The following is a 16517-nucleotide window of genomic DNA, read 5'->3' on the forward strand; positions in this document are numbered from 1 at the left end:
TAAAAATCACTTTATGAAGTTTTTTTATATTTTAGAAATTCTAATAATACACTGTATTTCCTTTCTTCAATTTGTTAATCTCAGAATAAGCATAACAACATAGAATTCCGTTCTACCCAGATCCCACACTACCATTCTGATAACTACTTTTTTGCCTCATACATTAGCAAATCTTCTTCCTGTTCCCCTTAGGTTATGTGTAAAATCCTAACCAGGAACACCAATTCAGAGTAAGATATATTATTCTTTCATCCAGTGTGTCCTAGGCAGGCCTCAGTGATGTACTGGCAAGCATGGCAGACCTAGCTCTTGCAACAGATCTTGTGTGAGGAGGTTTTAGAAAGGGAGAATTTAAGAAGGCAACTAAACTTTCTGAAGAGGGAAGTGAGGGTGAAGTCATCTAAATTAAATCCTGTTTGAGATCTGAAGAGTGAACACATGGTTCTGTCACTGAATGGAAGAACAGACTCTAGGAGCAGTAAAAGTTTGCAGAAAAGGCCTCAAGATCGGAGGAGGTGTGGCACAGTCCCTGAAAGAAAGAAATACACACACACACACACACACACACACACACACACACACACACACACACAAACAACGAAAGATCTGCAAGGCTAGAGAGGAGGCCAGCACAGGCCTTTCCTTCCACTGTGGGTTCCAGGGACTGAATTCAGGTTGCCAGGCTTGTGAGGTATGCTCAAAATGCAACCTGACAATAAGCTCCTGAATGCCGCTAAGGATGAAAGTTAAATGTTAAAGAGTGTCATAGTTAGTCCATCAACTGTGTCAGAGAAGGGAGGAGAAGGACTCTGGTATCATGTTAAGTGATTCCTATTTAATTCTGATACTCATAAAGAAGGGAAATGTATTTCCTGTGTTCCACCTCAGTGAATGAGCATACTGACAAATGATTAGTCTTTTCCTGAGCAATAGACTAAATATGAAACCACCTTTAGATCCTGGGGCTAAATCAGCTCTTTTTATAGCATAGGTCTTCAGACATCTTTCAAAGGAATCATCCCAAAGGGCTACCACACCGTCTTTTCCTCCAGTTACAAATCCCTATGGAAACAAACAGTTCCAATTAGTAAAGACCAAACTACATCAAAAACAATGACCTGCTTTGTATTGAAAAGCTATAGAGAAAAGATTGTAGATGAAAGTCACAGCTTCTGAATGACAGGGATTAGAACAAGCATTTATTATAGTCCCCAAACATCAACACAGAATCTATAAAGATATTCATAGTGGTAATAGGATAGGATCCAAAAGACCAGTTTCTACAGGGGGTGATGAGCTCCACCTGTACTTTCAGCAATCATATACCCTTCCAAAGCCTCCTACTTTACCTTGGAGACGAAGGAACAGCAACGGTACTGAATAGGATGTGATTATACGGAGAGCACTTAGCATAATGTTGACATACAGCAGGGGCTTACTATAGTAAGCTTTTATTTTCCTTTCTTTCATAATAATAATTTGTGTGTTCATGAGAGACAGCCTTTCTGAATAGGTCATAGGACAACCTTTGAGGATTGGTTCTCTCCTTCCACTGTGGGTTCCAGGGACTGACTCAGGCTGTCAGGCTTGTGCAGTGAGCATCTTACATGCTGAGCCAGCTCACCAGCCCTTCCTGTGCTTTTTTATTTTTTTTGAAGCAAGTCTCTGTTTATAGCCCAGGCTAGCCTCAAACTTCCAATCCTTCTGAGTGCTGAGATTATAGACATGAGCCATCACTTCTGGCAAATCTTTTGGGTTTTATTTTAGACAGAGTCTCATGTAGTTCGGGCTACCTTGAAGTAGTTATTCATCCAAAGATGACTTTGAACTTATGATTCTCCTTCATTCATCTCTGAGTGCTGGGGTTACAGGCATGTGCCATTATATGACATTTAAAACATATTTTAAGCAACATGCCTGTTTCATATCATATTTATGGATGTGAAAAGAAAGAAAACCACAAACTATAGTTGGGTAGCCAAGCCAAGCAGAAAGCAGTGCTTCTTTCATGATAACTGTATTTAACTTAGAATTACCCTAGGTTACTTACTTTCTCCAATGCGTGCATACTGAACACCGGCCCATCGTGGGCTTTAACTGTTTTGACAAGAAAGATATCTCTCCAGATGCACACATCTCCTGTGGATGTTCCAGAAAAGGCCATCTCTTCAGTCCATCCATACACTGCACACATCATTGTGTCATTTTTCCCCAGAGTGCCTATGTAGCCTTTTCTTCCAATTAATCCTCCTCCTAATTCATAAAAAAAAAATAAATGTGAATGTGTTGCTTTCAAAATGTCCAGTTATAAAGAAGTATAGACCTGGATAAAATAGCATGAGAATCCAGTTTAGCCTCATGCTTAAGGTATTTCCTTCAACTAAGAATTTACCTAAAACTATGCAAGTAAGGGGTAATACTTAAAGAAAACAGGTAATTAATTTTATTGCCTAATGAACTCTGTGGATCTGGCCTCTGAAAATATAGAAGGCTGAAAATGCACATCAAACCTTAACATTTATCCATTTATGATTCAGTTTCAAGGCTATTAGATGTGTAACAAAATTTAAGGAAAAATGTTACTCAATTACAAATTTTTAAGGTATGTATTTACTTTCCTTTTTTTAATAATTGAAGGGAGTCTGTGACAAATTATTGTTTATGTGTATGTGTGTTTTGCCTGCATGTATACCTATGCACCACATTCATGCAGTGCCCATGAGGTCCAGAAGAGGGCATTGGATGCCCTACCTATGAGCAGCCTTGTGGGTGTTGGGAATTAAACATGGGTCCTTTGGAAGAGTAGCAAGTGCTCTCAACCACTGAGCCATCTCTCCAGCTGCTTAATATTTACTTTCTTTAAATCTCTTATTTTAAACAAATATGTAGATAGGTGTGTATGCGTGTGTGTGTGTGTGTGTGTGTGTGTGTGTGTGTGTGTGTGTGTGTGTGTGTGTCTTCTCAAGTGTTTCTTAGTAGGCATTTTCAATTCCGAGTGACTGATATGACCAAATGAAAAGCTTGTTTAAATTTATGGGAATGAAACCCCAAATTCTATTTCATTCTATAATTATAAACACTATGGTTTACTTAGCCTCTGGTACAACATTCAATACAAAACTGAAACATCAGTTCACATTCAACATAGTTCACAACTTGAAAGTCAGGTGAAGTTGGGAAATGTCATTACACAGTTTGTTGATTTCTCATGTTTTACTTCTCACATTTAAGCATTTTCTCTGAAAGGTTTCAGTTCATTGAGACTTCAATGCCACATTGCTGACATAAATATACTATTTTATTTGAAAAAGAGGTGTTTTTATGGTAAAATATGTTTATTACACATTTGTGATTTATAGTTACAAATGACTAAAGAAACAGAATATTTCTGTATTACTTTATAGCATACAAGGCATTTTTATAAAAATTTTCAATTTTAGTTTAGACTATAAAACATCTCTTTAACAAAAGGGAGAAATCTGTACATCAACTGATTAATCCCACAGGTTAAATTATCTTTGTTTGAAATGTACCAAGACAAGAACATCCCTTAAAAATTAAAGTCTTTCTTTTTGATGGTGGGGATTAAACTGGCCCTGAGGAATGTTAGGAATGCATTCTACCCCTGACCTATGACCCCTCCCACCCATAAGGTTATCTTAGATAATGTTAGGTTTCTGGAAAGATGTAAAATAACAGTGTTTCTGCATAGTCCTCTATCCAGTTTTCATAAATATGAACATCTGAACATCACGATCCCTTTGTCAAGATGAAGAAACCAAAATCATTTACACAGTGTTATTAATTGAACATTAGGCTTCATTGAGATTTCACCTCTTCTAAAAATTTTCCTTTTCCATCCCAGGATCCAGTCCAGAATACCAATTGTACTTAGATAAATTATTTTAAAGGCAATGCTTTCTAGCATTTTAAAAGCGTTAAAAGAAACATTTCCTTACAAAGGCAATGCTTTCTAGCATTTAAAAAGAGTTAAAAGAAACATTTCCTTACCTGCTCGACGCCAAAATTTCATGTGTTTAATCCCAGCTGTAATTAGTTTATCAGGCACATACGGGTTCATCTTCACAACAAAAATCTTATCTTTACTGCCTCTGAAATAAACCAGAATGTTTTAGCTCTGCAAAGAATCCATCCCAAGACAACTCACATCCTAGCTAGAGCCCTCCACCTACTAGATTGGTGTTTCCTGCTGGTCTCTGACATTCAGGAATTGTACATTTGTCACTATTTAAGCATATTAACCCTGTTCAGCAGATTCTCCAGCCAGTAGACAGTGAAAACAGAACTTCATTTAGGTAGTACCCATGAGACCTGCTGTACTGTGCACAGGGAAGGAATGCTGTATATGACATGAATGAGTAAAAGAAACTTTGAAACGGCAATTTACTACAATTTAGCATACCCTTCAATATTCCTTTTATTACATTTATTTATTTTGGGGGAGGGGTATTCATGCCACAGCATGTGTGTCAGAAGTGGGAGGACAGCTTGCAAGGACCATCTCTCCCCTACCACCACGAGGCCCTGGTGATGAAACTAAGGTTACAGTTGGTGCCCTTACTCACTGAGCCATCTTACCAGCCCCTCAAAGTTCCTTGGAAACTACTGTGTCCTTGGATATCATCTATATTCTCCGCAAAAGCATTCATATTTTTAAGTACTTTAACATCTCACTTTGAGAGAGTAACAAACTTTAAATGTAGCCTCCAACACTGTTAACTACTTCTTCCTTCAAAGCACTGTTAACATTTTATTATAAAATGAATCATGCTCAGTTTAGAAAACAGAAATATAGAAAAATATGAGAAAATGACATATAATTTCTTTTTTGACATATGTACATCTTTTTTCAATTACATGTATGAGCATTTTACCATGCTTCCCAGTTGGTATAGAATTGCTTTTAATAGAATTCACTCTTTGTGATGGTAAAATGAAATAGTAATTTCCAATGTCCCATTAAGGCACATTAAAAATGGGTTCGCAGGGGTTAAACCTACAAAGAAATAATAAAATCATTTCTCTTTTAGCTTGATTATATTTATTTAAAGGTAATAAAAGCTGATAATCATAAAAAACTCACATATTATCCTGACTTCAAAAGAGTGAAGTACGTGGTAACAGTAGTGTTTTACCAACATGGTAAGGGTTCTCCCTACCTTGCCACTGAAAGTTTCTCCCCTTTCTTCCAGTCCCACAGTACAATGGTGTGGCTGTCATCTATTCCAACTGAAGCCAGGCGTTTCCCATCAGCTGTGACAACCAAAAAGACGAGATTCTGAAGTCAAAACCATGTAATGTGTTTTCTAGAGCCACAGGTTCTCATTTGAACAGGCCCTCCACCCCAAGACAGTGTGATGGTGTAAGCCGGTAGACCAGTTAAGAGATGGGCCTGGTGTGCAGGGATTAAACTGCTGTGTGCTCTGCCCTAAGAAAGGTAGACAGCCCTCTCATGAAGAGTTAGCTCTACTGTAATGGTTGTTACAATAAAAACAAGTTTGGTCCTTAATCTCCCTGGCTTCCCAACTCACCGTGTTATCTCTTCCTTTTGCACTTATGATGCTGTCTGTTATGCTGTGACATAGCCAAAGAGGCTCTTGTCACAAGCAGAACCAATGGAGCCACTTGCCTTGAATTTTCAGTTTCCAGAACTGTGAGCTATCCAGGTCTCTGGTTTTATTAGTACCCACCTTAAGGTGTTATAGCAGAAAATTGACAAATATGCCACGGCACTACATTTACAACTTGAAAATGTTAGGCATGTATACATCCATGAAAAGAACTAGAACTTAGAAGAGAGTGGAGGTAATGGTTCTTTTAACTTAAATGTGCGTGCGTGCGTGTGTGTGTGTGTGTGTGTGTGTAAGTCAAAGGACAACAATATAAGTTGGTTCTCTCCATCCACCTTTGTATGAGCTCTAGGGATTGAACTCAAATTGTCAGGTTCATGCAGCAAGCGATTTTACTCATAGAGTCATCTTCCAAGCTTGGGTAATGGGTTTTTGAATCATTATCACACTTGACCAAAGTTACTTTCTGTATTCATTAGGTTGAGAAGAAGAAGGCTGGGTGGGGATGGTAAATGTATAAAATGATGGGTATCCTAACCATCCTGTGAAGTGATTATTACATATACCTGTAATCAGAACATCATACTAGGGCCTAGGGGCATAGATCAATGGTAGAGCACTTGTTTGGTGTATATAGTCTTGGGATCCATTACTGGCACCACACACATAAATCACCCTATACCCCATCAATACAAATAATTTTTAAAGATCAATAAAAAAATAAAACCAAAATCTGTATTAAGAAAATAAGAAAGGAAGAGAAAACAGATCTATTTCAATTAAATTCACTATTAAGAACTCTACTATGACATAAAAACTCAGTGACTAAGGAAAATTCATAAAATGAAAAACATCTGGATTACAACACACTGTCACTAATGTGGCTGCTTTTAGTGAAGGCTGAGTTTCAGTCGTCACTGTTACCAAACAACAAGTAAGTGACTATATAAATACTGAAGGAAGTGACTGTTGCGACATACTGACAGAAGTGCATGTGTTTACAGGTTAGAAGGGGCAAACTGGAAGAGAATCTTTCCACTCGCCTCCCTTTTGCAAATCTTAGCTAGTTGTTCAGTGCTACCACTCATGTTTTATTGTTGACTCACTTAGTCTGCTCTACATTTTCCTATTTCTTGACTATTAGTACTCTTGAAAATATATGTGTATATATGTTTTCCCCACAAATCTCATTTATGGATAACTGATTGGTTAAGGCAGCAAAAACATTAATTTTTCATAATGTGCACTTCTTCAATAAAACATTTTTCTTCCAATCCACACATCAGGTTTCACTGCAGGTATATCTATCTTTAGCTGCTAAACTGATAGCATGAACTAAAATTATAAGATGTACTGAAACTGCTACTTAATATAGACACCTAGAAAACATTCTCATTTCATTCACCCTAAACATTTTCAAAGTTTACTTTAAAGCTGTAAAAGTTTAACATCAAAATTTGTCCAAAGGGAAGGTACACATTACAAGAGGAACCGTGACAGTTTTAGGTGTTTTGCACAAAGCCATTTTTATGCTGATATTAACATGGACATTTAAAAAAGACTTTATAGCTATAGCCATTACACTATAATTATAAATAAGCCAGAAAACCTAGTTCAACCCTTATGTTTGATTAGAACAGTATACACACTTGATAAAAACTGTGAAGGCCATAGCTAAATAGAAAGTTTAGGTAACACTGATTTAAATGCTATATTTTCGCTCTATGTTTTGATCATTCTTCCTGAGATAGAAGAGACTTACCTGAGAAATCAACTGCACAGACGCCATATTGGTGGTAGCCCTTTAATATAGACAATGGTTTAACGGTTTCTGTGTCCCATACATGAATTGAGGGATCTCTACCTACCTGATAAAGATATAATTATAAAAGCCATTGTAAACAATTCTTTTTATATCTGTTAAAAGGAAATAAAACACTTATATAGCCTTTATTTGTCATGGAAATTTATTAAGTTAAAAAGAAAAAGAAGAGAATAACCATGGTATTTTTTTCATTAACATTTCTTCAAACTCTCAGTGGGATTAAAGAGAGAAGAGTGAAGAGATAACCAAGAAAATGATACAACTTTGTGAAAATGAAAATGTCATGGCATGATCCGTTATTTTACTAACTAAAAACAATCTGAAAATGTTAATTAAAGAGACTGAGGTTGTGGCTCACAGATACAAGCGCATGTTTAGTATATATGCAACCTCTGGTTCAATACCCTGGGCAAAACAAAAACAGATAATAAAGTAAGACAGTCACAGTATCTCTAGAACTATTACAGAATTATGTATGACTCCTTCTACTCCTCCTACAATTCACAAGAATGATAATAAATAATTACTAAGTACCTATTGTTGGTAGGGTTACTGTGATAGGCACTTTGAGTATTATGACACTCAGATAACTTTTGTAAACTCCTTAGAAAAACGGGACATTAAGGACAAATGGTACTATATACTTAATTGTGGGAGACCTGATCCCACTTTTTCCCCAAGGGTACTCTTGAACAGGAAGAAGTAAGAAATATTTAGATAGACATATTAGACATATAGAGGAAAGAGAGAGAGAGAGAGAGAGAGAGAGAGAGACAGAGAGACAGAGAGACAGAGAGACAGAGAGACAGAGACAGAGACAGACAGAGAGAGAGAGAGAGAGAGAGAGAGAGAAACACAGGATAGCCTCGGGAGGGCCTAGTCAAAACCCACCAGCCCCTTCTGTCTCTTCTAAAGGGCTATTTATAGAAATGCCAAGGAGTGGAGCAAAAGACTTCACTGTAGCACAGAAAAATGCAGACCCTTCCAAACACCTGTTAACCACACACGTGGTCAAGCCATCCCCTTATGCAGCCCTGCTGGGTAAAGCAAGCTCAGATCTCACTAGGAAACCTCTGTGGGCTCCCACACTTAATAAGAATAAAACAACTTTCAGGAAAAGACTTCATGAAACATATATCACAAAATAGAGCTATGACTTCAGAAAGTGCATATCTTCGATAAAGAGAAGCAAGCAAGAATATTCTAGATTATAATACTGGTATAATACAGAAAGGGTTAAAGCACTAAGCATGTATATGAAACCAAAATGGAAAACAGCACTATGGCATTGTTTTTCTACCATATACTGTTTTTATTGGTGCATATTATCTAAAATAATGGGGTCATGACGTTTTCACATGAATGTAATGCACTTTTGAGCACACTCACCCTCCCATTCCTGGCTCTTGTTCCCCCTCCCCTGATTCCCTTGTTCTTCTCAAAAGGTAACCCTTTGATTTGCATGCCTTCTTTTAAAGTTTAGACTATGGGGACCTGTGAGATTGTTCAGTGCTACCACCAAGCCTGAGTTCAATTCCTGGACATCACATGGTGGAAGGAAAGAACCAATTTCTGTGAGTTGTCTGACCTCCATGTGTGCAAGCACAAATACACACACATACACACACACACACACACACACACACACACACACACACACACACACACACGCATGCACACCACAAATGAATGTAAAATCTAGATTCTAAGGATTAGGGAGATGTTCCAGTGAGTAAGGACACTAGCTCTGTGAGCATGAGGATCTGCAGATATAATTTGAACCCCTAGTATCTTTGTATGAAGCTAGTACTGTTGTCTGTGGCTGTAACCTCAGTACTAAGGAGCAGAGATAGCAGATCTCAAGAGCTCACTGGCTAGGCACTGGAGCCAAGAAGGTGAGCTTCCCATTCAATGACAGCCCCCTCAATCTCCATCTTTTACTTGGAGGGTTCAGAGCATTTACACTTAGAGTTATTATTGAAGAGACTGTACTGAGTTCTTCTTTCTTCACCGTAGAAGCTTTCTGGAATACCAATTCAATAATGTTTGCTTTATAATTGTCATTTGTTTACTCTTATAGTCAGGTTTACTCTTTCTAGAACTTGCATGCTTGTGTTTATCTTTCTTGTGTTCTCTGTGTTCTTTAGTTGAGCTTTTAGCTCTTTGGATTCCTGATGCTCTTCGTTCCTTTCTTTTTTACCCCATCTCTTCCTATTCGCAGAAGAAACTTCAAATACACTTTCTTACCCATCCACCCACTGCCACCCTTCCCATCCCATTCATCTTTAACTTGGTGCTATAGTTTGGATCTGAAGGGCCCTTGAATATATACATGAGAGTTGATCTCTAGCCCATGGCTGCTATCAGGAGTAGCAGAACCTTTAAGACATAGAGCCTAGTGGGAGGAAGCTCAGTCATTTGGAGTATCACCTCAAAGTGGACACTTAGATGATGGCACATTCCTATTTGTCTACGTCACAGCCAGCAGAGCAGAGCAACTTTCCCATCATGTGTCCCCTGCTGTGATGTGCCACTTCCCCATGGGCCCAAAGGCAACAGAGTCATATAACTACTGAAACTCCTGAAGCTGGGGAGCAAGATAAATCTGTCCTCTGAATGAAATGTCTGAAGTAAAGAACTTCAGACATTTTGCCATAACAATAGACATGAGACTAACTCACTTGGTTTATGATGCTCGCTTATGCACAAGTAATCTATGATTCTCAATTATTGCTCTAGAACTATGCAATTAACTATAAAGATTATATATATATATACATATAAATAAATACACACTATCATTTTATATAAAAAAGCAACTCCTAAAAAAAATGATAGAAATCAATTTTGCTTAATTTTGAGGGTTTTTAATACATAGGTATAACAAAATAGCACTAAATCAGCCAATGCCTCATTAAGTTATTCATCTAAACATTATTAGTGAGTTTTAAGTTTTACCTGGTCTCTATAAGTTTTGTTACTCCTGACAGTTTTATAACATGACTTTTGCCTAATCCTCCAGTTTCCTTCATTTTTATCACTGTTTTCTTCATAATTTTGTCACCTGTTATTTAAATATAAACCTTCAAGATTCCCCTTTTAAATATTCAGGTTTTTTTTCTATATTTTACCTAAATAATTTTCTTTTCATTTCCATTATTAAACCAGAAAATGTCTCCTAAGCCACTCTGATTTTTTTTTTAAAAAAAATATAAATTCAAGACCTACATTTTCAATTGCCTATTGATCACTTCAGATGTCTCACTGAAGTGATGATGGATGATATGGACTAACATTCACTGAGAAATTACTTACCTGACAGATACTGCCCCACAGTCTTCTCATAGTCTGGCTTATTTAACAATCATCATAACTTAAGTTAGGCACCAATAGTATCCTCCTTTTAAAGAGGAGGAAACAGAGGCACACAGAGACTCTAGAATTTGCCCAGAGTTAATAAATAAAGACACTCAGATTCAAACACCAAATTCAGTCTGGTTGAGGTATATATAGTAACATAGTAGCATGCTTGGGGGCATCTCATTTCAGGGGTCTAGGCACCTATGTTAGTCAGTGTCCTATCTCTATGACAAAATATCTGAGATAATCAACTTATTTTGACTCATGGTTTTAAAGATTTCATTCCATGGTTGTTTGGCACTTTTGCCTTTGGCTCTTAAATACTCATAGGCTGAGGTGAAAATAAACTGAATAAACATCCAGAAGGTAGTATAGTTCTTAAATACAGTAAAAATCTACAAACAACATTTTGCCTCCTTCTTTATGAATACCCACATAGAGAAGTATCTAACAAGATTTCAAAACCTGTGCTTTGGCAAACCTGGTAAGTTGGTTCTGCAATTGAATGATAAAAGACATGGTCATTCTGTGTTATAGAGCATTTTGTTAAGTAATTAGTTACATTGCTTTAGTCACTCCACCTAAACAGATAAGGTTTGGGGGCTAGAGAGATGACTCAACAGTTGAGAACACTGATTGCTCTGCCAAATGACCCATGTCTGATTCCCAGCATCCATTCAGAGGCTCACAACCACCTGTAATATAGTTGCAGAGGATCTTGTACCCTTTTCTCCACTCCATGGGTACTGCACGCACATGGTACACAAACATATATGTAGTCAAGACATATATACACATAAAAATAGATCTCAAAAACAAGTTTTTGAAAAGCTTGCCTATCTGACTTATTGTCACATGTCTTTTAAGGGGACTTACCTGGCCTGTGGCCACAAAGTCCTTCAAAGGATGAATAGCCAGACACAGAATATCGTCATCATGACCCAGGTAAAAACGCTGTGTGTTCTGTTGTCTATTATATATGACACCCACTGCTGCCACATGGTACACGATTTCACCAATTTGAGTGTAGAAAAGATTACTTCGACAGTCATAACCTCTGTAACTAATGCAGAAAATAAGTCATACACAATGCATTTTAATCTCTGATCTGATCAACACAGAGAAGTAGGTATCACTCAGATCATTTAATTTCCTGTCTTAAGGAAATTGAATAGTTAAAGGAAAATGCCAGTTTCTTAGAATATACATTCTGTTATGAGCCTCTCTGGTTACAAATAGCTAAATTTAGGTTAAGATATTAATAAAAGAAATCAGGTACAGAAATTTCTGTATTCTAGTATTTGCAAAAACACTATTAAATTTGTACTCTACAAAGTAAAACCACTTCCTTTTATACACAATAGGGTAAGGAATGAATACATATTTGCATTCAAATATTTCTAAAAGTAATTATTATTTATAGGGAAAGGAAATGACACCTGGGGTGGGGGCAGGGGGAGAAGTGAGAGGAAGGTTTCAAGTAGCACTTCGTTATGCACATTATTGAACCCTGACAATGTAAGAAATGTTCCAACAGTAACTTTAAGCAATCAATTAAAATACAATATTTTAATAGGACAATGAAAATGGTTAATACTATCCCATCAATGACAACCTTAATTTGTGCTTCAAAGATGTCAAATTCACACAACACAGTCAACAAAAATATTACCTATTTGAACACTGGAAGGGAAATATTGTTTTTAAAGATTTATTTTATTTATGTGTATGTGTGTGTATTTGTCACATGTGTGCAGGTGCCCTTGGGGGCCACAGGTGCTTGGAACAGAATTCAGGTCCCATGGAAGAGTAGTAAACCTAACCACTGAGCCATCTCTCTATGCCTGGAAATACTTTTCATAAATAAATTCTTTTCAAATTCTTAGAAAGTATTACCAGTCTGGTGAGAAATTCATGCTTACTGAGGGGAGGAAATTGTTCCTGTGAGGAACATGTGAGGCCTGTACAGTATGTGCTCTAAGGGATGCCAGAAACTAAGAACAATTAGCTAAACATTAAATCCTAAATACGCAGGCAAAAAGGGATTCAGAAAATTCCAATTTAGTCATATTGGAGGAAAGATAATTACCTCTTACATTTTTAAAGGTATCATGTCCACTTCTATGAATGCAGTATCAAACTTTCAAAAGACAGTTTTTTAGAAATGTAACCAAGACTTTCAGGGTGGCTCATGTGTGCCAGACAATGTTGTCCATCATCTCTGGCATGGCTCACTTATTCCTCATTGCAACACTTTTAGTCAGGCACCAATTTGAAGATAGGGAAACAGAGGCAAAGTGAGGCAGGGTGACCTGCCAAGCTTTTAAGTACAAACTCAAAGTCAACACACAAATGAAAAATAGCATTTTATACCCATGAATGAAGCAAAGCGAGGCAGGGTGACCTGCCAAGCTTTTAAGTGCAAACTCAAAGTCAATACACAAATGAAAAATAGCATTTTATACCCATGAATGAAGCAAAGCGAGGCAGGGTGACCTGCCAAGCTTTTAAGTGCAAACTCAAAGTCAATACACAAATGAAAAATAGCATTTTATACCCATGAATGAAGTGCAGCCGAATACTATTTCCTGGAGCATGCTCTCTTCGTTTAGAAGTAGCACTTTTCTGTTTTTCTTTGCATTGTTCTTTAAGCTGAGGTAGATCTTCTTTGTAAACCTTAAAAATGTATATACATAGAAATACAATTAGGGTTGGTATTAATAAAGACGCTCATATCCTCAATATAACTTTCAGATGCTGGTAAGAGAACACTTTGTAAAATTTAGTATTCCAAGAACTTTTATACTTCAAAGAGAATGTGGTGGTCTACTGTGACAAAATTCTACAGACAAACAGAAAACAGACTTACTTAGCACATCAAGCATTTAATACAAAAGAACATTTTATGTAAGTGTGCTAGGATGTTCAAAGGGGGAAAACTCAAAGAACCATCCATTACTGGAGAAATTAAAGCCATAAATATTCACAATAGATAAAAAGTAGCAGAAGTCAAGAAAAGAACCCGGACTTTTGGGGGACAGCATCACAGGCTAACGGGGCATTACCTGCCGGTGGTAAGTAAGCTGTGTCTCTTGTTCAATCTCAGAATCCAGTTCCGGAACATCAGATAAATCTGAATCTGATTCGTCACTGTTGGACTCAGCCAGACTTTCTGTAAGTTTTTAAAAAACAAAATACCATTTGTTTAAAGATTTACTTTCAAAACAACAATGTAAAATTAATAATTAAGAGGTGACTCTATCAGCTTGACAGGGAAACAAAGCCATTAAACAATAAAATGAAATGACCTACTCAAGTGACACGGAGGTCAGTAAACTGTACTACAGATTATCTTCCTGTATGCTTACTGCAAACTCAATAGCTCCTTTAAATTCCTCCACTGACTCCTCAATGATGGCTACACCAAATTTAAATGTCTATGTAGATACAAGTGAATATAGCCTATAATCAGCATTAAAAACACTACACACAACAGATGAAGTGACATTTTTTAAAGTATATACAAGACCCAAGAACCCATATCTCTGAGATGAAAGATTAATTGTTGGTTTTGCTAGCAGAACTATTACTTCACTTATTCAACAAATTAAATCTCAACCCAAATACTTCACAAGGCATACTCTGTGATACCTGACTTTAAAGATACACACTTATTTTAGCAGGAAATTTCTGATCTTAATAAGCTTTAATGGAAAAATCATTACTATGGAGCTATTAATGCAGAAGCTGTTTAAGCTTACCTTGGGGTGCTATGTGAAGAGCATCTTTTAATTTTCTTTCAGGAATGAATTTCCACTGAAAGATAGAGTGATCAGCTCCACCAATAGAAATAACCCACTGATAATCATGTGACCATCTGACATTAGTTACGTGAGCTGAATGGCCAATATATTTTCTAAACTTGGCCCCTATAACAAAAAATATACCTTTAAATGGATAGAAGCCAATACACAAAAATACCACCTTAATGCCGGGCGGTGGTGGCGCACGCCTTTAATCCCAGCACTCGGGAGGCAGAGCCAGGTGGATCTCTGTGAGTTCGAGGCCAGCCTGGTCTACGGCGCGAGTACCAGGAAAGGCGCAAAGCTACACAGAGAAACCCTGTCTCGAAAAACCAAAAAAAAAAAAAAAAAAAAAATACCACCTTAAACAACAACTACTCTATCCAAACTATTACAACATCACACCATTATCTTAAGTATGACCAGATGGGAAAATGATTTCAAATGATTAGCTAAGTGAAGAAATGAATGAACTGAGGGGTGCAAATGTTTCTTTTACTGATTTTACCGTATGTTTTGGTAGGAACCACAAAAACTTCACGGTCTAAGTTCCTACTGCTGAAGACAATATGCACTTTGGGACACGGGACTTGGAGGAACACAGCTGGATCTGACCCAAAAGCCTAGCTTCCACAATACCAGGAGGTACTACCCACGCTGCTGAGGGAGGCCAGCTCAACAGCCCTACCTGCTGTGACACCTGTGAACTATACAAATGATCATCCCAGTAAGATATCCCTAAGGGGCAAGAGTGACACATATCCTGGCTGTAACCAACAGCTTCATAATGGGACTTAAGGCCTGCTCAGCAGGAGAGTAATCAGGTCTGGTCCTGAAAACCCGGCCAAAAACCTGGGGCTACTGAGGTCAAATTAGTGGTAAGTAAGCTGTGTCACAGAGCTCAGAGTTCAGGGCATACAGGTTCAGAGAACCTACTACTGCCACCTCCCTAAGCTAGCACAATTCCTAGCCAAAGTCTAATTACTTAGCCTTATACCCACAGATAAGTAACTGTAGCTCCCAATCCTCATCAAAGAAGCTTCTTTTTCCAGCAAAGATTATTACAGAATGTCACAGCTGGTCAAAAGGCAGAGGACTTGACGGTGGGGAGCCCAGTCCCAACTGATACATCTACAACACAATCCTTCCACCCAAGGCTGGGGGCTGTTGTAGAAAAACTGTAAGAACCCTGGAGGACCTCTGCAAGATTGAGTCTTCTAGATATGACAGGGAAGCTGCACACATGAAATCTCAACAGCAGGGCTACTGAAACAAGACCTGAACAATGACAACACTATAGCTGACAGGCCAAAGTAGATGGGGGGAATCGAAGGTGGTCCCACCCCTAGGAGAAGAGTTATAGGCAATTATAAACTACTGAGGGAGGGAGAATGTCTTCCTCAGAGATGAGCACCCTAAATCTTATCCAATCTCAAGAGGTCAACCATTTAAAAAAACATACAAAACAAGCAACACTGAACAGTCCCTTTTGCATTTACATATTTATTTGCAGATATGTGTGTGTGTGTGTGTGTGTGTGTGTGTGTGTGTGCAATAATTTAAAAGGCAAAGAATTTGAAAGGGGGTCATGAGAGGCATGGGAGAAAATGGAAGGAAAATTACATAGATATATTTTAATTAAATAAAAAAAATGAAGAATCCAGGAAAACAAACCATGAGGTGGCAGGTGTGCTGTCTACATCTGGCTACTAGGGAGGCTAAGCTTGGAAAAGCACAAGTTCGAGGCCTGCCTGAGCAACTTCGTGAGACATTACCTCAAAACACATTGTTTTAAAGGGGCTAGGATATATAGTCCAGTAGTACATTGTTTGCCTACTGTGTGTCAGTCCCTGGGTTTGATCCCCCTTAGCACGAAATAAATATAAAGCAAAACATATGAACAAAACAACATACTCTGTCTAATAAAAATCTATTTAT

The 16517-nt window shown here is 37.6% G+C and overlaps 1 protein-coding gene across 7 annotated transcripts in view; it reads right to left on the reverse strand.

Annotated features, from left to right (window-relative positions):
- The window catches only part of Eml5 (EMAP like 5), a 115352-nt gene that overhangs the window by 49193 nt on the left and 49642 nt on the right, over positions 1–16517 (reverse strand). For all 7 annotated transcript variants that reach the window (XR_008218341.1, XM_052738733.1, XM_052738732.1 and 4 more), the window contains exons 11-19: positions 14538–14705; positions 13842–13948; positions 13334–13452; positions 11653–11839; positions 7354–7459; positions 5181–5274; positions 4012–4112; positions 2051–2253; positions 951–1062 (exon numbers count right to left, since the gene is read on the reverse strand). Coding sequence is in view for 6 of the 7 variants with exons in the window: in XM_052738733.1 (XP_052594693.1) it covers positions 951–1062; positions 2051–2253; positions 4012–4112; positions 5181–5274; positions 7354–7459; positions 11653–11839; positions 13334–13452; positions 13842–13948; positions 14538–14705 (1197 nt within the window). In the remaining variant the exon portion in view is untranslated. The remainder of the gene's footprint in view (positions 1–950; positions 1063–2050; positions 2254–4011; positions 4113–5180; positions 5275–7353; positions 7460–11652; positions 11840–13333; positions 13453–13841; positions 13949–14537; positions 14706–16517) is intronic.

This window comes from Peromyscus californicus, unplaced genomic scaffold (genome assembly GCF_007827085.1).
Source record: "Peromyscus californicus insignis strain IS unplaced genomic scaffold, ASM782708v3 Scaffold_15__1_contigs__length_86483966, whole genome shotgun sequence".
Classification (NCBI taxonomy): domain Eukaryota; kingdom Metazoa; phylum Chordata; class Mammalia; order Rodentia; family Cricetidae; genus Peromyscus; species Peromyscus californicus.